The sequence below is a fragment of the Carcharhinus amblyrhynchos genome, chromosome 21, assembly GCF_965287045.1.
Source record: "Carcharhinus amblyrhynchos chromosome 21, sCarAmb.v2.hapA, whole genome shotgun sequence".
In the NCBI taxonomy this organism is placed as follows: Eukaryota; Metazoa; Chordata; class Chondrichthyes; order Carcharhiniformes; family Carcharhinidae; genus Carcharhinus; species Carcharhinus amblyrhynchos.
This window is the reverse complement of record NC_137344.1, coordinates 50,901,249-50,926,566: the sequence shown is the minus strand read 5'-3', so window position 1 is coordinate 50,926,566 and position 25,318 is coordinate 50,901,249. Positions and strand designations below refer to the sequence as shown.

The 25,318-nt window shown below is 44.4% G+C and overlaps 1 protein-coding gene across 1 annotated transcript in view; it reads left to right on the top strand.

The window, feature by feature from the left end:
• The window catches only part of myo15b (myosin XVB), a 322,763-nt gene that overhangs the window by 43,680 nt on the left and 253,765 nt on the right, over positions 1 to 25,318 (top strand). The window contains exons 11-15 of the mRNA XM_080209162.1: positions 6,775 to 6,888; positions 8,606 to 8,664; positions 12,746 to 12,869; positions 19,862 to 19,957; positions 24,394 to 24,525. Of these exons, the coding sequence (XP_080065288.1) occupies positions 6,775 to 6,888; positions 8,606 to 8,664; positions 12,746 to 12,869; positions 19,862 to 19,957; positions 24,394 to 24,525 (525 nt within the window). The remainder of the gene's footprint in view (positions 1 to 6,774; positions 6,889 to 8,605; positions 8,665 to 12,745; positions 12,870 to 19,861; positions 19,958 to 24,393; positions 24,526 to 25,318) is intronic.

The following is a 25,318-nucleotide window of genomic DNA, read 5'->3' as shown; positions in this document are numbered from 1 at the left end:
ATGAAGGGAATAGATAAGATAGAAGCAGGGAAGTGATTTCCACTGGTGGGTGAAACTAGAACTAGGGGCATAGCCTCAAAATAAGGGGAAGCAGATTTAGGACTGAGAGGAATTTCTTCACACGAAGGGTTGTGAATCTTTGGAATTCCCTGCCCAGTGAAGAAGTTGAGGTTACCTCATTATATGTTTTTATGGCAAGAATAGATACATTTTTGAACAGTAAAGGAATTAAGGGTTATGGTGAGCGGGCGGGTAAATGGAGCTGAGTCCATGAAAAGATCAGCCATGATCTTATTGAATGGTGGAGCAGGCTCGAGGGGTCAGATGACCCACTTCTTCTCCTAGTTCTTATATTCTTATTATGTTCATCTAGATGTCTCTTGAATGTTGCTACTGTGCCTGCTACCACCACATCCTCTGGCAGTGTGTTCCAGCACCCACCGCTCTCTGCATGAAAAACTTCTCCTGCACATCTCCCTTAAACTCCCCTCTCATCTTGAGCCTGTGCTCCCTTGTAATTGACACTTCCACCCTTGTAAGAAGCCTCTGATTATCCACCCTGTCTCCGCCTCTCATAATTTTATAGGCATCTATCAGGTCTCCCCTCAGCCTCCGTCTTTCCAGTGAAAACAATCCTAATTTGTTCAACCTCTCCTTGTGGCCAATGAGATCAGGCAACATCCTGGTGAACTTTCTTTGCACTCTCTCCAAAGCTTCCACATCCTTCCGATAGTGTGGTGACCAGAACTGCATACAATACTCTAAATGCAGCCTAACCAAGGTTTTATATAGCTGCAACATGATTTCCCTACTCTTGTACTCAATGCTCCGGCTGATGAAGGAAAGCGTGCCGTATGTTTTCTTAATCACCTTGGCCACCTGTGTTGCCACTTTTAGGGAACTGTGGACCTGCACACCCAGATCCCTCTGTGTGTTAATGTTCCTCAGGGTTCTGCCATTTACAGTATAATTCACACCTAAATTTGATGCTCCAAAATGCATCACCTCGCATTTGTCCGGATTAAACTCCATCCGTCATTTCTGTACCCAAATCTCCAATCTATCTATATCCTGTGGTATCCTTTACAATCCTCAGCACTATCAGCAACTTCGCCAATATTTGTGTCATCCACAAACTTACAAATCAGACCACCCACAGTTTCTTCCAGATCATTTATATATACTATAAATAACAGAGGCCCCAGCACTGATCTCTGCAGAACACCACTAGCTACAGATCTCCATTCTGAAAAACACCCTTCCATCGCTACTCTTTGTCTTCTATGACAAAGCCAGTTCTGTATCCATCTAGGCAGCCCTGCCCGAATCCCATATAATTTTAGTTTTTGTACCAGTCTGCCATCTAGGACTTTGTCAAATGACTTACTAACGTCCATTTAAACTACATCCACAGCCCTTCCTCATCAATTTTCATTGCCACCTCTTCAAAACCTCAATCAAGTTGGTGAGACATGATCTTCTCTGTGTAAAACCACGCTGTCTGTCACTGTCTATTTTCATCCAAATGTGCATAGATCCTGTCCCTCAGTATCTTCTCCTAAAGCTTCCTCATCACTGACGTCAGGCTCACCAGCATATAATTTGCTGGATTATCCCTGCTTCCTCTCTTAAACAAGGGAATCACATTGGCTATTTTCCAGTTCTCTGGAACCTTGCCTGTGATTAAAGAAGATGCAAAGATATCTATTAAAACTCCAACTACTTCTCCATTTGTGTCTGGTAGTGACCTGGGATAGATCCCATCCGGTCCTGGAGATTTGTCAATCTTAATGCAATTTAGGACACTGAACACTTCTTCCTTTGATATATTGACATTTTCTAGAGCATTCACACACCTCATCTGTCATGTCCTTCTCCTTGGTGGATACTGATACAAAGTACTCATTATGGATTTCACCCACTTCCCGTGGTTCCACGCGTAACTTCCCACCATTGTTCTTAAGTGTCACAGTCATAGAGTCATTGAGATTTACAGCATGGAAACAGGCCCTTTGACCCAACTTGTCCAGGCCACCCAATTTTTACCACTAAGCTTGTCCTAATTGCCTGTGTTTCGCCCATATCCCTCTATACCATTCTTACCATGTATCTGTAGGTATAGTGCCACACCTGCATGGACACCCAATGTGCCACACCTGCATGGACACCCAATGTGACACACCTGCATTGACACACACAGTGCCACATCTGCACTGAAACCTTTGGTGCCACAGTTGCATGGGCACCCTCAGTGCTATACCTGGCCTGCCTGGCAATGTATGAATAGGTATCCTTGCTTTCGTACCAGACTCCGTCCCTCTTTCCTTAGTCCCAGCTTTACCCAGTGGCACATTTGGAAAGGCTCTTTCAACCTTCCTAAAGTCCATTAATGCAGCAATCCCCTCAACTGCTCTTTTTTGGTGCAGTGAAGTTAATCTTTAGCCTTTGCCTGTTAATCAGTTTCCACTTCAGTTAACCTGATTAGCGACATGTCATCGCCATGATTCATAGGTTTCTGAGAATTTTAAGCAGTTGACAGCAAGTGTGGTAAAATAAGTGATTTCTTCAAAGGCACGCATCTGGAAATACATCACTGTTTTTAATTACCACACTAGTATAGAAACAAAGACAGATTTATAATTAAAGTTTTCATTTGGTAACATAGCAATTCTGTGGAACTATTGATAAGATCACAAAGTAAGAGAGATATACTTGTTGGCTCCATGGATAAAGGTAGTTAATTAAACAAAATAAATTATTGATCAGTGACAAGCTCATTAAAATTCCTCGGACATCAAGTTGTATTTTAACGTTTACGTAATTATGTTGAGCAGCTTTGTGTGAGCTGTCACGTAGAAGGAGTAAGAGAAATGTATAAAATTGGCAGTTTGCAATGAGTATTTGGACTTGTAAAACCCCAGATACTGAGCTCAGAACTGTAACATGTAATTGTAACAGAAAACAGTAAATGGTTATTTTTAAGACTGGAGGATGGTAAACAAATGATATTTGCCAAGGTTCAGCGTGAGACTGCTGCCTTTTTGATATATAATTGGGATAGAATCTCTGCGGCGCGGTAACTACAGTTGTATTGAAGGATCCAGTAATTAAGGGTTAACCTGGAACTGAGTTCAATACTGCTCATCAGTGATGCAAGAAGAGCTTTGATCATCAGTGTAGAGCGGAGGTAGCAACACAGAGCCTGCATATATTCATATATATATAGAAAATAGAAGCAAGAGCAGGCCATTGGGCCTATCAAGCCTGCTCCGCCATTCATTATGATCATGGCTGATCACTAAATTAATACCCTGATCCTGCCTTCCCCAAACCCATTGATCCCTTTCGCCCCAAGAAGTATATCTAGTTCCTTCTTGAAAACACACAATGTTTTGGCCTCAACTGCCTTTTCTGGTAGTGAATTCCACAAATTCATCATTCTCTGGGTGAAGGAAGTTCTCCTCACCTCAGTCCTAAAAGGTTTATACATGTTGTCGACTGTAAATATGTACATAGTTCAGTAATTAATAAAGATTTTGGTCACTTCTACAAGACTGCTTAATGGTGTCTATGCAGGACACACTGCGGATAGCAGGCAACCCAACAAAACAAGTCCCAGCTGCTTGGAGAAGCCAGGGAGATTATATGTATGTAAGTTAAGTCGGTGAGGGGTTAGGCTGGGAGCGGGTTGTGGTTTGGGTCTGGATGGTTGAGAGAAAGGAATTTGTATTGTCTGCAGAAGGAAATTAGAGGTAAGGGGAGGGTTGGGTGTTCAGGGGAAACAGGTGTTGGGTGATGATGTGGAGATGCCGGCGTTGGACTGGGGTAAACACAGTAAAAAGTCTGACAACACCAGGTTTAAGTGCAACTGATTTATCTGATAGTAAACTCACAAGCTTTCAGGTTAGTCCCTTCGTCAGGTGAATGGAGAGTTCTGGCCTCAGACAGAGCATATAAAGCGCAGACAGTTTACTGTAAATTGTCTGTGCTTTATAAGCTCTGTCTGAGGCCAGAACTCTCCATTCACCTGACGAAGGGACTAACCCGAAAGCTAATGAGCGTACTATCAAATAAATCGGTTGGACTTAAACCTGGTGTTGTCAGACCTTCTGGTGTCGGGTGGTCAGGAATCAGGTGGTCAGGGATCAGAAGCAGTCAGATGGTGGGATAGATGGAGGGTTGGGAGGTAATTATGGTGTTGGGGTGAGTTTGGGGTTGAGGTGGGTTGAAGGTTGGGGGGAGGGGTGGAGGAAAGTTGTTGTGGGCGTGTACAACCCGCCAGAAATAGGATGCTCTGAGCATTTGTTACCATTATGTTTGGAACTTTAATGTTTGAAGAAAAATTCAAACACCCAGCAATCACCTGACAGAGCTATACCGCAAGATTTCACATTTTAAAAGAAAATCAAGCTCTCTTTCAGATCAAAAATAATTAAACAAAGTATGCACTATGAACTTAAAGTTTGTTGTTCCTTGTTTATAAACTCAGTTACATTTATTATTTTTCCCTTGAGTTTCCTTATCTTGCTAAGTTTTGAAGGTTCACTCAATTTCCTAGGACCAACTCAAAGATACACTGCAGCCCCCTGGAAATCAATTTAATTCTGCTCAGAGTTCCAGCTATCCTCGGAGATAAGAAACTATGAGGGTTTTTGCATTAGATTTAGGCTACTTGACCCTCCACCTTTACAGGTAAGGACTGTGGATACCTCAGCACCTTGGCCAAGATGTTGGCAGATACTGAAACTGCTTCCCACAGCTTTCTGAGCTAACTTGCTGACTGCTTTCTGCCTCAAGGTCTGTGAAGACCACTATAGATTTTTTCCATTAGCTGGAAGCTACGGCAAAGTTCCAGCTACTTTCCCCTCACAAAATCCAAACTGAGATTGAACACCATTCCAGATGGTGAACAATAAAATTAATATTTTTGTGCTTAAATGCAAGTTTGACTAACTTTCATTTCGTTTGGCCGTCCCTCTCAGCCTACACAAAGCCAAGTCCACAACAGTCTGTTCCTTAACTGATCTGCTTGCTTTGTTAGCAAACACGTGGCTGAATTAAACAAAAATAACCTTCTGTTCAAGGCTCTTGAATCACTATCTCTGTGGCAATGTGGTGTTCTTTTGGTGTTCTCAATCTAAAATGTATGTTAGTTATTTTACCTTTAACAAAACCTCTTGATTCTGAATAATTTATATTTTTAATTGATGTAATTGCCCTCCCTCCAGACTCCTGACTCATTTTTAAGCTTAGAGATAGATCATTTATTCATAAAAGCAAATGATTGCGGAGGCTGGAATCTGAAACAAAAGAGAAAATGCTGGAAAATCTCAGCAGGTCTGGCAGCATGTATAAGGAGAGGAAAGAGCTGATGTTTCAAGTCCAGGTGACCTTTTGTTAAAGGATCATCTGGACTCGAATAGGTCATTAATTGTTCAGCTCTGACCTTGCCAGAGAAACACAAGCTACCATTCAATTGTAATAAACTCAGGTTTACCCAGCATTTTCTGTTTTTTATTCCAGGCTTATTTAAATTGATTTACATCAAAGTTGTTTTAAGGGTTTTTTTACCAGATGCCCCATTTAAAGTTTTAATTCTTAAAACTAATAGTCAAATTCTTGTTAGTTGTGAACAAGGTATTCGCAATAATATAAATGATTTGGAATGGAAATGCTAGTAAAATCTGCTGATTTAAGTGTGATTGACGATGAGGGTGATACGAGTCAGCTGTAAAATGACATAGAATGTGCACAATGTGACAGATAACATTTAAAACGCAGAAATGTGAGGTGATTTTTTGCAGGAGGGTTAGGGAGAGACAATTAACTAAACAGCCAAGTTATAAAGAGGGTACAGGGACTGTGGGAGCTGGTGGTGTGTGCAAATAGATCTTTAAAGAGTAGATAGTAAAGCAGATGAGGTATTAAATACAAAAGCAGGAAAATTTTGCTGAACCTTTATGAAATTCTGGTTAGGCCTCAATTTGAGTATTACAGAGTTCTGGTTACAATTTAGAAAGGATGTGAGCGTCCTTGAGATGCTGCAAAGGGGATTTACCAAAACAGTTCGAGAGATGAAGGATTTTAGTTACAGGATTAGGATTGGAGAAGCGAGGGTTATTTCCCTTGGAACAAAGGAGATTGAGGGGAGATTTGCTCAAAGTGTACAAGATGATGACAGGGTTAGATAAGTAAACAAAGAAAACTGTTCCCATTGGCTAATGCTACAAGGTCTGGAGGACAGATATTTAAGGCTTTGAGCAGATGATGCAGAAGAGGTGGGTGGCGAGGAAAAGCTTTTTTACACCGTGAGTGGTGATGACCTGGAACTCGCTGTCTATGAGATCATCAATAAAGGAAATTAGTTTGGCGCATCAGAAAAATAAATGTTCAGGGCTATGGGGATACAGCAGGGAATAGGACAGGCTGGATTGCTGTACAGAGGAGACATGGGTTAGATGGGCTGAATGACCTCCACTGAATTCTAATGTGCTGAGTTTACTTAATGAATATTTGACACCTTATTGAAAACCATGGGCCCATAGGTGCCACCTGGCACCTTCATTGCATCAATCCCAGGTTCCCAATCCCAGGTTGAATTCTCCTCCTCCTGGACTTACCTGTCTCCAGGTAACACTTCCCCAATTGCAAGTAGGCAGGCATTGCTTTACCTTCAAACTCAGTGGAGCTGTCAAACACTCCCGCTAAGTCAGGGAGTGACTGCTGTAACAGGGTAACTCTGATATCTGACTGACCTTGAGGGTTCTTTTTTAGGATGGGTCCCAGGAGCTGGCTGTCATTGTCAGTCACACCGAGATACGGCTTGTGGCCAATTTGCTGCAGATCTCATCGGACACACTTCACAGTGTCATCATACAACGAGTGACAGTGAGTACAAGACAACACAAGGCAAATCAATCATAACTATTGGTATGAGGGACTCTGAAGAAGTACCCGGTGGTTAGATACCTGTTCTTCTGTATACGTGTATGTCTGTGTACCTGTGTCTATGTGTGTTTATGAGCTTCTATGTATCTGTGTAACTGTATTTATATCAACTTATTTTCTTGCATTTTTTTATTCATTCATGGTGTTGCTGGCCAGGCCAGCATTTATTGCCCAGCCCTAATTGCCCTTAAATTGGTGATGATGAGCTGCCTTCTTGAACCACTGCAGCCCAAGTAGTGTAAGTACACCCACACAATGCTGAAGGGATTTTCATGATTTTGACCCAGTGACAGTGAAGAAATGTTGATATATTTCCAAGTCAGAATGGTGAGTAGCTTGGAGGGGAGCTTCCAGATGGTGATGATTCATGTGTCTGCAGCCCTTGTCCTTCTAGATGGTAAAGGTCACGGGTTTGGAAGGTGCAGCCGAAGGAGCGTTTTGAATTCCTGCAGTGCATCTTGGAGATGGTGCACACTGCTATCTTCTGTCTTAGTCTTTACACAACTTCTCTACTTCTCTGCTTTCCTTTAAGAGGAGCCTGAGAACCTACTTCTGGAGAAGGCGCACCTCACCTCACATTGCGTACTTCCTGACTGAACAAGCGGTCTGAATTTGGAATTTCCCTATAATTGCCCCAACCTCCTCTCACTTCCCTGTGCCATTCACCCTGGGTAAGATAGATGGCAAAACCCTAGAAATAGCAGGACCCAACAGAACTAGTAAGGAAACCAGGGACAGGATATTTTACCCCTGAGCATTCCCCACTCCACTTACTGCATTATCCACTCTCAATGTGAGAAAAAAACCACTCTGAGGGACAAATATGGAAGAGTGACAGGAGCTGGGGCAAATACAGGAGGTAGGGGCAAATACAGGGGACTGTGCGAGGAGGGACAATTACACAGAGGGAGGGATGGTTACAGAATTTGAGAGACAAGAATCAAACTGGGGCAAGGCCAGTTTCAACAATCTGTGTGTCTGTGAGGATCTGTCTGTGGTAAAGTTCTTGCATTTGTGTGTGATTGTAAAAAGTTTAAAGTTTTTTATTTATTAGTCACAAGCAAGATTTACATTAACACCGCAATGAAGTTACAGTGAAATTCCCCAGTCGCCACTGTCCAGCATCTGTTTGGGTCACTGCACCTAACCAGCCCATTTTTCAGAATGTGGGAGGAAACCAGAGCATCTGGAGGAAACCCACGCAGACATGGGGAGAACGTGCAAGCTTCACACAGACAGTGACACAAATGGGAATCGAACCCTTGTCCCTGGCACTGTGAAACAGCAGTGCTAACCACTGTGCTACCACGCCACCCTGTGTGTATAGAAATGTTGGTTACTATATGGACTGGTACGTTGATCATGCCCCTGCTTCATGCAAACGATGTTGTTTCAGGTACACACATACTCTGAAATAATATAATGTGGAGATGCTAGTGTTGGACTGGGGTGGGCACAATAAGAAGTCTCACAACACCAGGTTAAAGTACAACAGGTTTGTTTGGAATCACGAGCTTTCGGAGCACTGCTCCTTCATCAGCATCACCTGATGGAGGAGGAGCACTCCAAAAGCTTGTGATTCTGAATAAATCTTAACCTGGTGTTGTGAGACTTCTTACTGAAATAATAGATCTGAGATTTTGTTTTTATCTTTCAGGAGACTAGCTACGATCGGATTTTCTCCCCACTGTCTGTGGAAAGCTCTATAGATGCCAGGTATGCGAGTGTTTGATATCCGATTACTCAGGGTCTAGTGTGAGATGGTTAGTGTGCCCCAGTATCATTCCCTCTCTTTCACTTTGCTCATCCTGTCCTTTCTTGTCTCACTTTCAGTTTCTTCCTTCCATTCCATTCTCTCTGTAACTCAGTCATTCTCTTCCTCTCTCTTATACTATCTCTCTCATTTGAACAAAATATTAATCCCCTCACAAAGGATGGAAGAAGGGGTGAACAAGATAAAAGGTTAAATATGGGGGAACATGTTACCAACACCCTGCACACGTGCCCATAACCAGTTTCAATTTGATGGAGATTTTGGGGCGTCTCAGAGTCCCCTGTAGAGATTTGAGGAAATACTAACTCATCTAAATCAGGATTTTCTAGTGCAGTTTAAAATGGTTTGTTGCTTCTTGAGTTTCCAGAGGGTCAGTGAGACGGTAGGCGGTGGGCGGTAGACAGGAGCTGACCCTTTCACAGGGTAAGTCATTCATTCTGCATTTATGGCTAGGAGGTGCAGGAGTGCTGCCCTTACCCTGATCCTCAGCTCTGTTGTCCTATTGACAATCTCCTAAGTTGATGGATGACCTCTTTCCTCTCCCAGTTGTCAGGGACTGTTGCTAAGGATTCCCAGCTCCTGTCTTCAAATGGCAGGTAGTTCATTTGTTCAGCTGCTGAGTGGAAAACAGAGTTAAACTTTGTTAATGTGGTATTGCTGTTCAGATCATCAGGATGTCCAGCTCTCTGGCCTTGCTGGGTTCTTTGGTTGTTCAGGGCTTCACCACAAATTATGGGGCCTTTGTTGCACTTTTGTTCTCCTCCCTGTGTCAGCTGAACCTCACTGACTACACTCACACCTCTCAGTCAGCAAGGAGTTCAAATCCCACTCCAGAGATTTAAACCCAAATGTATATGCTGTCATAATACTGAAGGAGAACTGCTCTCCCGAGGTGCTGCCTTACAAGTGAGATTTTAAACCCAGGCCCTCTCCTCTCTCATGGTTATAAAAGATCCTGCGGCATTGTTTTGACGGATGTCTTGGCCAATGTTTATCCCTTAATTAAAATCACTAAAACAGTTTATCTGTTTTAGCTGTTCTGAGGATCTAGGTGTGCACAAAGTGGCTGTCATATTTCCTACATTACTTTGTTTTTTGCGGTATATATTAACGATTTTGGACTTAGATCATAGTTCATACAGTGCAGAAGGAGGCCATTTGGCCCATCGGGTCTGCACCGACCACAATCCCATCCAGGCCCTATCCCCATAAAACATAAACATAAGAACTAGGAGCAGGAGTCGTCCATTCGGCCCATCGAGCCTGCCCCGCCATTCAATAAGATCATGGCTGATCTTTTTGTGGACTCAGCTCCACTTACCCACCTGCTCACCTTAGCCCTTAATTCCTTTATTGTTCAAAAGTGTATCTGTCCTTGCCTTAAAAACATTCAGTGAGGTAGCCTCAACTGCTTCACTGGGCAGGGAATTCCACAGACTCACAACCCTTTGTGTGAAAATGTTCCTCCTCAACTCAGTCTGAAATCTGCTTCCCCTTACTTTGAGGCCACTGTCTAGTTTCACCCAACAGTGGAAATCACTTCCCTGCTTCTATCTTATCTATTCCCTTCATAATCCTATATGTTTCTTTAAGATCTCTTTTATAAGCCAAAGAGAAAATGCTGGAAAATCTCACCAGGTCTGACAGATCTGTAAGGAGAGAAAAGAGCTGACGTTTCGAATCCAGGTGACCCTTTGTCGAAGCTAAAAGGCAGAGAAAGTGGGAGATATTTCTGCCGCAGAGGGAGGGAATGAAGGATGAGTCATTGCCACAAAACCAGGGCTGCTAATGGCAGCCCATAGAGAGAATAAAGGGTGTGAATGGCCAAATGACAGAGAAGCTGAAATCAGAAACTGTGACAGATGAAGTGTGGAGGGAGGGGGGGAATGGGTGGGAGAGAGGTAAAATTTAGTAAAAAGGGAAAGGGCAAGCAAAGGGAGAGAAAAGGTAAGGAATGTGTGTGGGGGGGGGGCAGATAAAAAAGGGGGAAAGAGTGGCGGGGGGAGGAAGAAAAATAAAGAAAGACAATAAAGAAATAAAAGGTAGAGAACAGTAAAAAGTTAAATAAACTAAAAACAAAGGGGTCGAGGTGGGGTAGAGCTAATCCTGATGTCTGCCATCTCTGGGGCCACAGATGAAATGGTGGGAAATGGGATCAGCTGGGGAGAGGAAGGAGGGTGGGGGGCTTGCTTCTAGGCTAGTACAGACATAATAGCCAGAGTGGCCTCTTTCTGTGCTGAAAACGTTTCTACATTTTCTAACTATCTGAAAGGGAAGACTGTTTAGGGATGTGAGGAGAAGGTGGGAATGTGGCAGTTAAATGAATTACTCCTTGGGAGTGCCAGCTCAGACACAATGAGCCAAATGGCTGCCGTCTACTCAATAGTGAGGACACTTCAAAAAGTCCTGTGAAGTACTTTAGGATTCCCTGAAGTTGTGAAAAACACAATATAAATGCAAGTCTCTCATGTTTCTGTCTCTCTCTTACTCTTAACATCTCTCCATCCACCGCCACCACCTCGCTCCCTCTTTCTCCCCACTATCACACTCTCAAACTGGATGGAGAGGCACTTTTGGAAGTGGGAGAGTTTTTGAAATGTACATGTCAAATCTTCCACCTGACGTGTATCCACCTCTGAGCAATCTTTCAACAGACGTAGGGTGATATTGGCATCAGTCACCTGATGTGGGAATGCCGGCATTGGACTGGGGTAAACACAGTAAAAAGTCTGACAACACCAGGTTTTAGTCCAACCAATTTATTTGATAATACTCACAAGCTTTCGAGGGGACTGCCTCTTCGTCAGGTGAATGGAGAGTTCTGGCCTCAGACAGAGCATATAAAGCACAGACAGTTTACAGATTACTGATTAGAATGCGAATCCTTACACCTAACCTGCTGTTCAAGACCTGAAGTGGCTGACAATGTGAGTGGAAGGAGCACTGATCACAGTTTAAAGAGATGTGTATTGTCTCCAGACAGTACAGTAAGTGAGGTTTTGCAAACCCAGGCAAGTCATGGGGGTTACAGATAGTGCGACATGAACCCAAGATCCCTGTTGAGACCACATGAGGACGGTCTCAACAGGGATCTTGGGTTCATGTTGCACTATCTGTAACCCCCATGACTTGCCTGGGTTTGCAAAACCTCACTTACTGTACTGTCTGGAGACAATACACATCTCTTTAAACTGTGATCAGTGCTCCTTCCACTCACATTGTCAGCCACTTCAGGTCTTGAACAGCAGGTTAGGTGTAAGGATTCGCATTCTAATCAGTAATCTGTAAACTGTCTGTGCTTTATATGCTCTGTCTGAGGCCAGAACTCTCCATTCACCTGACGAAGAGGCAGTCCCCTCGAAAGCTTGTGAGTATTATCAAATAAATTGGTTGGACTAAAACCTGGTGTTGTCAGACTTTTTACTGTGTTAATCAGTCACCTGCCCAGCAGTGGCAGATATTTAATTGTGAGTGCCCACACAGAGACAAATTACTGATGACACCATGATCTGGGCTCCCCCCAAGGCAGAAGCCTGGCATATAACTGGAAACGATCCCCGGTGCCAGGCTGGTACTCAGGGAGGCCTCCTGAAATGTCATTCCCCGATTCCTCTGGACCAACGAATGCCAGGGGGCCATATCTGTGTTTACCCCTCCACAATGCCAACCTGCCAACTGGGGCCATAGCTTTTTAACCTTTTTTTAAGGTTCTTGGGGAGTGGAGGCAGCCTCTCGGTCTCCCACCCACAGTGGCAGCTTCTCCTGCTGAGACTCCTGGTTAACACAGCCTTGGGTGTTCTGATTGGCCCTCCCTCTGCACAGCCCTGTTCCTCACTCAGTCAAGCTCCTGGGGGAACCTGTTAATTCTCCGTCTTCGGGAAGCTAGGATTGGCTGATGGACATCATAAACCATTTGGGTTAGTACCTGGAAATGGCCCCCCACCTTGTTTGAAAGCTAGGGCAGGAAGATTCCACCCTCTGTCTCAGTTTGATGATTGTTACTGTTGTGTTTTATTTGTTCAGAGATAGTATCGCCAAAGCTCTTTATTCATTCCTGTTTGATTGGCTGGTGCATCAGATCAATGAGTGGCTGATGCCAGTGGAGATGGATAGCTCGGTGGGGATTGTAGATGTCTATGGATTTGAGGTAAGATTCAATATATTGTTCAATCTTCCCTCTTGGTTTAGTGCAGTGGGATGCTTTCTGCATTGTTCCTACATCAAACATTACAACAAGAAAATAGTTCACCATCAGGAAGTGTATAATGTGTCCTCTCAAAATGTTATAATAAGAAAGACTTACATTTATGAAGTACTTTTTATAATCACAGGACATTCCAAACGCTTCATAGTCAAACTGCGGTCACTATTATAATGTTTGCTACATTAGCCCTCAGCAAAATGTCATAAAGAGTAATGTACAAATGATCAGACAATCACAAAGATCAGTTCTTGGCCCACTATTGTTCACTATTTATATTAATGACCTGAAGGAATGAACAGAATGTAATGTTTCCAAATTTGCCAATGATCCAAAGATAGGTGGAAGGACATGCTGTGATGAGGATATTGTGATTCTGAAACAGGATAAATTGGGTGACTGGGTGAAACCTGGCAAATCGAGTTAAATGTGGGGAAGTGTGAGGTCATGCACTTCGGTAGGAGGAATCAAAAGGCAGATTGTTATCCAAACGGAGAGAGACTGCAGGTGAGCAAAGTACAGAGGGATCTAGGTGTTCTAGTGCATGCATCACAAAAAGTTATCAGGCAGGTTCAACAAGTAGTTAAGAAGGCAAACAACATTTTGGCCTTTATTGCAGAGGGGTTGGAATCTAAAAAAGGGAAGTTTTTTTGCATATCTGTGAGGATGAAGCTACAGGCCTCATCTGGAATACAGTATACAATTTTGGTCCCCTTACTTTAAGATGGAGATAGTAACATCGGAGGAAGTCCAAAGGAGATTCACCAGGCTAATTACTGGAATGAGAGAGTTGTCCTATTAAGAGAGACTAAACAGTCTGGGTCTGTATTCCTTGGGGTTTAGAAGAGTGAAGGGTGATCTCATTCAAACATATAAGATCCTGAGGGGGCTCAACAGGGTAGATGGTGAGATGTTTTCACTTGAACAAGGAGACGTAACTACAAGATAAAGGACCAGGCATTTAAAATGGAGGTGTGTAGAAATTTCTTCTCGCGGATGGTAGTGAATCTCTGGAATTCTCTGCGCCGAAGGGTGATGGAGGCTGGATTATTAGAAGTATTTAAATTGGAGGTGGATAAATATTTGAGACATAAAGGAATAGAGGGCTATGGGGAAAAGGACAAAAGGAGATGAGGCATAGATCACCCATGATTGTATTGAATGGCGGGACAGCTTGAAGGGACTGGTGGCCAACTCCTACTTGTGTTTCTTGTGTTCATTTGTGTTGTGTATGTCCAGCTCTTCTTTGAAATATTGCCCTCAGATCTTTCCGTTCCACCCAAGAAGAGAGCTGGGGTCTCATCTTATGCCTCATCCAAATGACACTACAGCACTCCTTCAATCAGTGCAGCACTCCCTCAGTCAACAAACGGTGGATCAGAGAACCTCCGTAAGGGGCAGCATAGTGGCACAGTGGTTAGCACTGCTGCCTCACAGTGCCAGGGACCCAAGTTCAATTCCAGCCTTGGGTGACTGTCTGTGTGGAGTTTGCACTTTCTCCCCGTGTCTGCATGGGTTTCCTCCGGGTGCTCCGGTTTCCTCCCACAGTCCAAAGACGTGCAGGTTAAATGGCCATGCTAAATTTCCCATTAGTGAACCAGGATGTGTAGATTAGGGGGATTAGCAGGGTAAATATGTGGGGTTACAGGTATAGGGGCTGGGCTGAATGGCTTCCTTCTACACTGTAGGGATTCTGTGTAAGGAAATCAACAATGTCATAGTCAAACAGGTGCAGCAGGAGGCAGATATACAAACGAAGGATGTGGAGCTCAATGAGTTGAAGTTGAGGCTGCTGGACCTTGTTTGAAAGCTACATGGTTCTAAAGATTGCTCCCTCCGACGGTGCGGCGCTCCCTCAGCGCTGACCCTCCGACGGTGCGGCGCTCCCTCAGCGCTGACCCTCCGACGGTGCGGCGCTCCCTCAGCGCTGACCCTCCGACGGTGCGGCGCTCCCTCAGCGCTGACCCTCCGACGGTGCGGCGCTCCCTCAGCGCTGACCCTCCGACGGTGCGGCGCTCCCTCAGCGCTGACCCTCCGACGGTGCGGCGCTCCCTCAGCGCTGACTCCTCCTGGAGGAGTGCTGCACTGGAGTGTTACCTTTGGGTTTCATGCTCGTCTTTTTTTTCCACATTCTACAAAAATTATTTGCTTTGGATCTGGAAAACAAACATGTTATACATTGGATTTTCAGTCTGGAATCTGCTTTATATTTCAGTGCAGATTGAAGCAATGAAAGTACTCTGTTTATAATTGGAAACAGTCTGTATGAAGTGAGTGTAAGATTCTGGGTTTGGGAGCCACAGATATCTAAGGTAGGCAGTTGAGTATTTGCCAGTCATTTTAAGATAGTTTATTATGAATAGCAGCATAGATACGATTCAGTAGCTAAATATTGAAAAGAAGTATATGGCCCTTGACAGCTAAGGGAGATTATCTGATCTCTGAGGACAAACTGCCAGAGTGTTAGTGAACTCTTCCCCACTCTTTCTTCTCCATCTTCCATCAGAAGAAGCAGTTGCCTGGCTGGAATGCCCCCTATCTCCCAGCGCTGGTTCGTAGATTTTATCTCTACGGGTAGTTTACTTTCCCCCAATCACTTGTTTGAACATTTCTAATTAATGAATACAGACACTTCCCCACTGTTCATCGCTTAGCTCAAGGTCACTTTGTCGTCTTAGTCCTGACCAGTCACATGTTAGATAAAATGGTTCATTACGTGTTAACATTGAAGCCTGAACCAAAAGACCTTGACATTTCTCGGGACTGTTCTTGTTTTTCCAGAGTGAGAAAGGGGAGAAAGGTTGGGAACCACATTTAAATCCACGATAATATCAGCTCTCTACCCAGGCATGGTGATGTTATGCGGGAGGGTTTTACAGCAGATTTCTAAAACAGGAACCTGGTGACCTCACTTTGGAAGAGGAGTTTGGGGCTAAATATGCAGATCATCACTGTCCGAGGGGAGAGAGGGAGCCAGCTACTGGGATCCTGATGTGGGGTGGGATAGGGAGGGTGGTCCAATGGGTGGGGGTGGTGGAGATTTATCCATGGGAGGCCGAAGAGGCCAGGCAGAGGTCAGTGAATAGAGAGATGTTACATGGTTTGCCGTAATGTCCTAGTACCATAGCACCGGTGGAGAGATGGACATGATGTGGGTATGCCGGCGTTGGACTGGGGTAAACACAGTAAAAAGTCTGACAACACCAGGTTTTAGTCCAACCGATTTATTTGATAGTAAACGCACAAGCTTTCGAGGGGACTCCCTCTTTGTCAGGTGAATGGAGAGTTCTGGCCTCGGACAGAGCATATAAAGCACAGACAGTTCAGAGATTACTGATGAGATTGCGAATCTTTACACCTAACCTGCTGCTCAAGTCTTAAAGTGGCTGACAATGTGTGTGGAAGGAGCACTGAGCACAGGTTAAAGAGATGTGTATCGTCTCCAGACAGCACAGTGAGTGAGGTTTTGCAAACCCAGGCAAGTCACGGGTGTTACAGATAGTGCGACATGAACCCAAGATCCCTGTTGAGACCGTCCTCATGTGTGTGGAACTTGTGTGATGGGCTGTCATCCTGCTTGCCAAGAGGTAACAAAGGCGACAAAGGCCTCAGCATCTGGCCCTCTGGAGACAGCATTAGAACTCCAAGGAGTAGGGGATCTAATAGAGGTATATAAGATTATGAAGGGTATAGATAGAGTAAACAGTGGTAAGCTATTTCCTATGTTAGAGACACACAGTACGAGGGGCCATGGGCTTAAGGTGAGGGGGGAGAGGTATAACACAGATATTAGAGGGAGGTTTTTCACACAGAGGGTAGTGGGGGTATGAAATGCTCTGCCAAGTAAGGTGGTGGAGGCAGGCACAGGATTTGTTTAAGAGTAACTTAGACAGGCACATGAGTGGGTTGGAGATGGGAGGACATAGGAGATTGTTTTAAATAAGGTTCATTAGCATTGGGACGTCCCTGGTAATGTATAAGGATGAGGAATGATACTAATGTTTTTCTCTTTTAATTCACAGGTTTTAAGTTGGTCCACCTTGTTGTCCAACGAGGGGCATACACGCGATGGGTCGTACTTGGGCTGCTCTTGGTTGTTCGAGATTGGCCTAGTGCTTCATGTCGTTAGTGTGTGCTTAAACTGGACCAGATGCTGGACAACACGACAGCTCAGTGACTATCACTGTTTGCTGTGCAGACACATGGATTTGGGCCGGTGTCTGTGGGAGTTTGCATTCTCCCCGTGCTTGCGTGGGTTTTCTCTGGGTGATCCAGTTTTCTCCCACACCCGAAAGATGTGCTCTTAGGCTGATTGGAAGTAATAAATTGTCCCTAAATTAGTCTTCCCTCAATGTGGAATGCCATAAGCATAGATAAGGGTCATTGGTTGAGGGGGCACTCATAATGTTAAAATAGCAACGTGGGCTCGTTGGGCCGAAGGGCCTGTTTCCCGGGCTGTTTTTGTTCTTTGTTCTTTGAGTACCTACAGCCAGAGCAGCGAGTACTGAGAGTGGCTGATCAGAGGCACCATCTTCAGGCCAGGATTTACAGACAGTGCCTAACGTTCTTGGAGCTGAGTGAGACCTAGTGTCAGATGAGACACCCAGTGTCCAGGGATACGGTCACTCACCTGTGTCACTTCTCCAGGTGCTGCTGCCAGGTGGACTTGGCGGGTGCCCATTGCCTGTCGCTCTGAAGGTGACAGCTGCCCTGGACTTTTATGCCAGTGGATCAAAGAATCCCTCCAGTACATTCAGCCCATCGAGTCTGCACCGACTATAATCCCAAACAGGCTCTATTCCCGTAACCCTCATTTACCCTGCTCATCCTCTGACACTCGGGTCAATTTAGCATGGCCAATCAATCTAACTTGCACATCTTTGTGACTGTGGGAGAAAACCGGAGCACCTGGAGGAAACCCACGCAGATATGGGGAGAATATGCAAATTCCACACAGGCAGTGACCCGAGGCTGGAATTGAACTCAGGACCCTGGCGCTGTGAGGCAGCAGAGCTAACCATTACTTCACCATTCTTTCAGGGCTTCACTGGTGATCTTTTTGACATCTCGCAGGCCTCTGCACGTCAGTGCCTCAGAGAGAGATCACAAATGCTTTCTTCATGAGGGCCTCATAAACTTTGGGACTGGGCCAGCCAGAACACAAAGAACAAAAACAGCCTGGGAAACAGGCCCTTCGGCCCAACGAGCCCGCGCTGCCATTTTAACATGGAGTTCCCTCTCCACCCATGACCCTTGTCTATGCTTATGGCATTCCACATTGAGGGAAGACTAACTTAGGGACAATTTGTTACACTAATCAGCCTAAGAGCACACCTTTGGGATGTGGGAGGAAACTGGAGCACCTGGAGAAAACCCACGCATGCACGGGGAGAATGCGCAAACTCCAGCAGACACTGGCCCAAATCCATGTATCTGCACAGCTAACAGTGATAGTCACTGAGCTGTCGTGTTGCCCAGCATCTGGTCCAGTTTAAGCACACACTAATGACGTGAAGTACTAGGCTACTCTCGAAACATCCAAGAGCAGCCCTCGTATGACCCATCACATGTATGCCCCTTGTTGGACAACAAGGCGGACCAAAGCACCTGTGGATTAAAAGAGAAAAACATCAATACCATGCATATCTTATGCAAACATTCAAGGGAATCCCCAGAAGCTCAAAAGTGAAACAAGTGAGCCAGAAAATATGTTGGAAGGTCCATAGGAATCAATTGATTTCCAGAGATGTCCCAAGGCTCCTGAACCTTATTTAAAACAGTCTCCTATATCCCTCCATCTCCATCCCGCTCATGTGCCCATCTAAGTAAGTCTTAAACAACTCCAGCGTGCCTGCCTCCACCACCTTGCTTAGCAGAGCATTCCATACCCCCACTACCCTCTGCGTGAAAAACCTCTCGCTAACATCCAAATTATACCTCGCCCCCCTCACCCTTAGCCCGTGGCCCTTCGTAATGTGCGTTTACAATCTAGGAAAAAGCTTACCACTGTTTATCTATACCCCTCATAATCTTATATATCTCTATTAGATCCCCCTCAGTCTCCGCCTTTCTAGGGAAAACAGCCCCAATTTGCCCAATCTTTCCTCATAACCCTGTCCCTCCATACCAGGCAACATCCTGGCAAACCTCCTCTGCACTCTCTCCAGGGTCTCCACGTCTTTCCAGTAGTAAGGCGACCAGAACTGGACGCAGCACTCCAAAGGCCGCCTTGGAGAACACTTACCTGAAGATCAGAGGCCGAATGCCCGTGACCGCTGAAGTATTGCCCAAGAGGAAGAGAATACTCTTTGCCTGGTGATTGTCGAGTGGTGTTCATTCATCCGTTGTCGTAGCTACAACACACGACAATGCAGAGTCGCTGAACAGAGACTGATAGCCAAGTTCCGCACATGAGGACGGCATCAACCGGGATCTTGGGTTCATGTCACACTATCTGTAACCCCCACAACTCGCCTGGCTTTGCAAAATCTCACTAACTGTCCTGGCTGGAGACAATACGTATCTCTTTAACCTGTGCTTAACCCTCTCTCCATTCACATTGTCTGTGCTTTTAAGTCTTGATTACCTGTAAAGACTCGCATTCCAACCATTAGTTTGTAAATTGAGTTTGTGTCTTTCTGTTTGTGAACAGAACTCCCACTCACCTGATGAAGGGGCAGCACTCCGAAAGCTAGTGGCGTTTGCTACCAAATAAACCTGTTGGACTTTAACCTGGTGTTGTGAGGCTTCTTACTGTGAATAGGTTTGAGGCAGCATGCTGCTGGGAACTTCCGGGGAATCAGACAAGATTGTATTGAATGGTGGAGCAGGTTCGATAGGCCTACTACTGTTCCTATAAACTGTCCATATTTCATTTTAACAGCTCTTTAGTTTGACCTTGTCCAGTATTGTAATGTGGTTATTGTTCTTGTCCTCAGGATCTGGGTGTGAACAGTTTTGAGCAGCTGTGCATCAATTTTGCCAATGAGCAACTCCAGCATTTCTTTAGCCAGGCTGTGCTCACACAGGAACAGGTAATGGCATTGGGCTAAACACTAAAGGGCTTATTTTACTGAGATGATGAGAACAGATGCTAATTGTGTGCCGTGGGAATCAGAGGCACTGTTTGTGAGTGTGAATTTAGCAGACAATATGTGGGCTAATTGATGTTGAAATTGACAGTTGGGCCTAATTCATTGTCTTTCCCTAATGCTGTCACACAGAGTCTGCACTGACACACTGATGATGTTCTCCCCCTTATCATCAGGGACCTGTGGAAAAATCTGTTACTCTCTTTTTGGTTGCACTTCAGCCTCACACTCCTGATCTTTGTGTGCAGGAGGGAAAAGGACCACCTCATGGGCTGCTCCTGGGCTTGACAAAGGTGGTCATTAATAGGTCCAGGTAGTTGTCCATCCACTCTTGTGCAGCTGTGTTGACTGCCAGCAGTCCCTGGAAAGGGAGCACGTGGTGTCCGCCGTCACCATCGAGGCCTCCCGTGCCTGCTGGGCATCATGGGGACTGGAGTGCATTATTGGTCCCTTTAGTCATATTTTGTTTTTGATGTTTTAAGTTTCCTTTGAGGTTCTGTTTACCTTGATGCAGTATCTGTTTAACGATCTATGTTTTTAATTGATCCCACAGTCTGTTGATTTAGTTTATCAGTTAATGAAAAGAAGCATAGTGATGATGTGGAGAGTGCTGGGATACAAGCCAATGTAGAATGATGGCTCAGAGACTGAGGGAAAGGACGCACAACACTGGAAATGTTGAGAAAGGAGGTTCAGAGAGAGAGGGATGTGCTGTTTCCACAGGGCAGGAGAAGGCTGCAGAGATAGCTAATGGGATGTAGGAATACAGTCCAGAATGTGACAGATAGGAGCACTGACCCCAGGATACTCAACAGTAGCGCAAGAAATTTAGCAACTTGACATGACTTGAAAAGTGAAAGTTCCATCTCACAAACATACTGCTCTGTAACAGTACCACGATCAGCATCAACACTGCTTTCACCATCTAACTGTACACTGACATTCACACACCCAACATGGCAATTCAGTCAAATCTCACAGCTATTCGACAGCACTCAGTCATAATCATTAACTTTTCTCTTCCAGGTCATGGTCACACATAACAGGCGGCAGGACCTGACTGAGTGGAGGGAAGGAGAAAGGGATGGGGGGCAGGCAGGGAAGCATGACTGCAGGACATCACTCTCCTTGTGGAGGCAGTGCTGGTCAGGACCAGGAATGGCAGAAGCAGGGATCAGTGGAAGCTCAGGCAGCTTCCCCCAGTTGTGTCTCCATTGAAAGAGCTTGCAGAATGTTTGTAATTGGCACAGTTCTGTTCTCTAGCAGAGGAACCCAGAGGTACTGTGTGGCAATTGAAACACATTGCCCTCTGTCCAGATTGCCAACATTGCTGCTCCCTCCCCCGGAATTCCATCATTGTCCTTGCAGCTGGTAAGCCCACGCTGAGAAGGTGCCGTCTGGAGCCAGACATCATAGTCCAAAATCTCTCAAGGAGAATATTCCTGTTCAGAATCTTAGCAGCCATCCATCTCGGCTGCTGCTACCAGTTGTACAACACTTCTTGAAGCAGCAGGTTAGGGAAGAACACCTTAAAACAACAGGATAGTTGCTATAAAAAAAATAAAGTGATGAAAAGCTCAGCAGGTCAGATATCACCCATGCAGAACTGCTGAAAAATCATTGACCTAAATGTTAGTGTTGTTTCTCACTGGAAGTTAACGTATAGATATAGAAAAGGGGAGGTGTAGTGTAGTGGTATTGTCACTGGATCCAGAGATCCAGGGTGAGATCAAGGAACCCGCGTTCAAATCCATTTTTTTAATTGAATTCAAATATTATCATTCTGTTCAATCAGAGAGCTCTCTGCCTTTGAGCTTCTCCAGCAATAGGAATGATATAGTCATTCCTCAGAATGTATTAAGCCAGACAGACCTCCCTTATGCCCAAAGGCAGGGAGGATTGAGATGTGTGGCTAATATGGCTGTCTGTAAGCTTCCATTAAGATAAGTAGAATTATGCTTCTGTGACTTCTCCTGTTCCTGGCCATGCAAACCTGGCTGCTATCCAGTCAATATTTTATAATTTGTTTATAGATGATGGTAAGACACTTCAAACTTTAGGATAACTTTTACAAAACCTTTCTCTAGTATCCTCATCAATGGATTTCTTCTTCATTAGGGCGGCATAGTGGCACAGTGGTTAGCATTGCTGCCTCACAGCGCCAGGAACCCAAGTTCAATTTCCAGCTTGGGTGAAGACATTCTCCCTGTTTCTCCGCGGGTTTCCTCTGGGTGCTCCGGTTTCTCACCACAGTCCAAAGATGTGCATGTTAGGTCAAATCGCCATACTAAATTACCCCTAAGTGTCAGGGGTTAGCAGGGTAAATAGATGGGGTATATGGGGATAGAGCCGGGTTGGATTGTGATCAGTGCAGACTTGATGGGCCAAATGGTTGCTTTCTGCACTGTAGGATTCTATGATTCTCAGCTTTCTCTGAAGTGTCATGTTCTATTTTCCAGTTTCTTCTTTATTCCCTTTAACTTCAGACCTTCTGGAAACTTTTCTTAACTTCTCTAGCTTCTTAACTAGTTGCCTTTTAGGTCTTTGGCAATTGTCGTCTGAACCATTACACTGCTGGAGGGCTTTTCTTACAGCAAAGCTAAAAGTGCTGGTTCTTCTTTAGCTTCTTGTAGAAAAACTGAGAGAAAGTTGTTTACCGCTTTATTGTATGTTCGTAACTGCCAATAGCTTTCAGCTAATTCACTAAGAAAGCTGTTGCTCCCCTTAAAGTCCCTCTAGTTGCTAAGTGACTGTCTTTTGTCATGCCATAGGTTCCTAAACACAATAGTATTTCAGCTGGAACTGAAACTAATTCCTACACAGAGAAATCCTTTTGTCCAGCATGAAATCTAACTACAACTCCCTCCCAAGCACAGAGACATTAAATTATACTTAACTAAAACTACACCTTATTTGTAATGCTTACCCATATGAATATAAATCCTTTAAACCACCTTTAAAGTTTATTTATTACTCAAAAGTAAGGCTTACATTAACACCACAATGAAGTTACTGTGAAATTTGGTTTCCCAACAACATTACGGTGAAATGTGATTTCAGTCTATGGGTCAATCATTTCTTTCAGTTCTCTCCTCACTCACTCCCTTGGCTAGGGTCCACTCGACTTGATTCAATTGCATTTTGCATCTATTTCACTGCAGTCTGCTTCTTTGTTCTTCCTGTGCCCTAGTGTGGTTGTTGGGGATTAAATACATTGTGAAGTGAAATGAAATGATTGTTTCCACAGGAGTAGAAGATTCATTGGAGGAATAACAATTCATTAGAAGATTGTAACATCATGAAGTTTTGTTTTATTTATTCTTACATGGGATGTAGGTTTCATTGGCTAGGCTAGCCATCCCTAATTGCCCTTGAGAGGATGGTGATATTCACCTTCTTGAACTTACCATACTATTTTGAAATATTTTAATGTTTAAAGCTGCTTTAAGAGGAAGTGTTTTGTTATAAGAGTTAATTTGTCTGGTAAACATTGCAACAGATGCTAAGAATGCAGGTGAATAATTGATTTTAACTGGGAATGTATTACTTTGTAGAATTAATGGACCTTTTTGTTTATTTTGGTTCTCCTGGAATTTTAGACAAGGTATTCAGCGTCATGAGTTTTGATTAGGTTGATTGATGGGGGCAGAGTCTAACCTTGCATGAATCACAGTTTCATTTTCATTTAAAATACAAGAAGTCGCTGCCTGGACCTGCTGGAAGAAACTGGTGTCTCTGTCTCTGCGAATGAGAAAAGAGATTTGGAGAGATGTCTATTGGAAGGCTAGGAAATGGCAATTGGAATATGCTATGCATTGCTACATGGATTGGATAAGCATCTTTTAAACAAAAAAATGGGTAAATATTTGAAATGGGGGAAAGTGTTGTATTTAGGGAGAATCTTTGGCTAATTGTATATCAATTTAATGAGTGTATTCAGGGGGACGGTGTGAAATGGGGACTCACTTATGCTTGTTTCTGTTGGAGCAGGTTTCAAGAAGATTGTATTGTTGGAGGTGTATGATATATTTGTATCTCTGCAATAAAAACTAATCTGTGAATGAAGGCTTGACGTTAGCTTTCGATCCTTCATCATCTATCTGAATTTTGACATCTTTCATCCCTTTAGATGTTGCAAAGATACCAGGCTACGGGGAGAAAGTTGGGCATTGAGATTCACTTTTGATTGGTCTAGTACAGAGCTGGCACAGAAATGATTGGCTTGTTCCGTGCTTTTAATCTCTCAGCTCCGACAGTTCTTTGCTATGTTGGCACTATGTTCATGACTAAACCACCATATCGGATCCTGACAAACTTTGTTTAATCTTCCTCAGAAAAACAGATTTGATCATGACCGTCTCTCCCTCTGTGTCCCTCAGGAGGAATATTCCCAAGAGCAGATTGGTTGGGCTTTCATTCCTGTTTCTGATCGACAGAATTGTTTAGACCTCATTACAGCCAAACCACATGGAATTCTCCGGATTCTGGATGACCAAACCAACTTGCCTCAGGTCAGACAGGCTTTACAAAACTCTCACAGGGTGGATTGGGGGTGGAGTGTTGTTCAAGGTGTGATCCAGAGACCACCCATGGTTCACTAGCTGCTTTGCTATGGCCCATGACATTCCTGACATTCCTTCCTTCCTTCGACATTTGAGCACAAGGTTAATTTTCCCTGGTGGCAGAGGAAAGATATTGATTTCTCTTGTGGCTTTCAGGATGTCCCAAAGTATTTTACTAACCTGGAAGTGTAGTCACTGTTGTAATGTAGGAATGTGGCAGCTCATTTATACACAGGCCTGTAGTGAAACAAGAGTGTCCTCTCCGGGACACAAGCCTGGGCTACCCTAATGTCAGGATTCCCTTCCTGACCTCCCCGGTTAAGTCCAAAGGAATGTGAAGCAACCCATGTGGCATTGACTTGGTTTCCGGAGTTGCCGGAAGGATGACAGATTTAGACATCAGTCTTCCTTTGGCCTCCACCCCAGATTTATTTTGTCAGGGGTTACCCCCTGAGCCATCACCTCTCTCAAAGTGCCCACAAGACAGTGGAGTTATTCATCTAAAGCTCGGAGTTGCTAAGTGCCAGAACATGTCCACATGTTGGTGGGCCTCACACTGGCTAAACCTCCCCTGAAGCTTTAACCTCAAGCAATGAGGCTGGAGGAGTTTGTGTGTGTCACCATGAGGAGGTACAGTTGAGGATTTGCTTATGGAGAGGCTGTGCGATGACGGGGAGAGACTTACACATTTGGCTCTTTTGTTTTGCATTGGTGTAACCTGAAAAAGGTGACCTAGCACAGA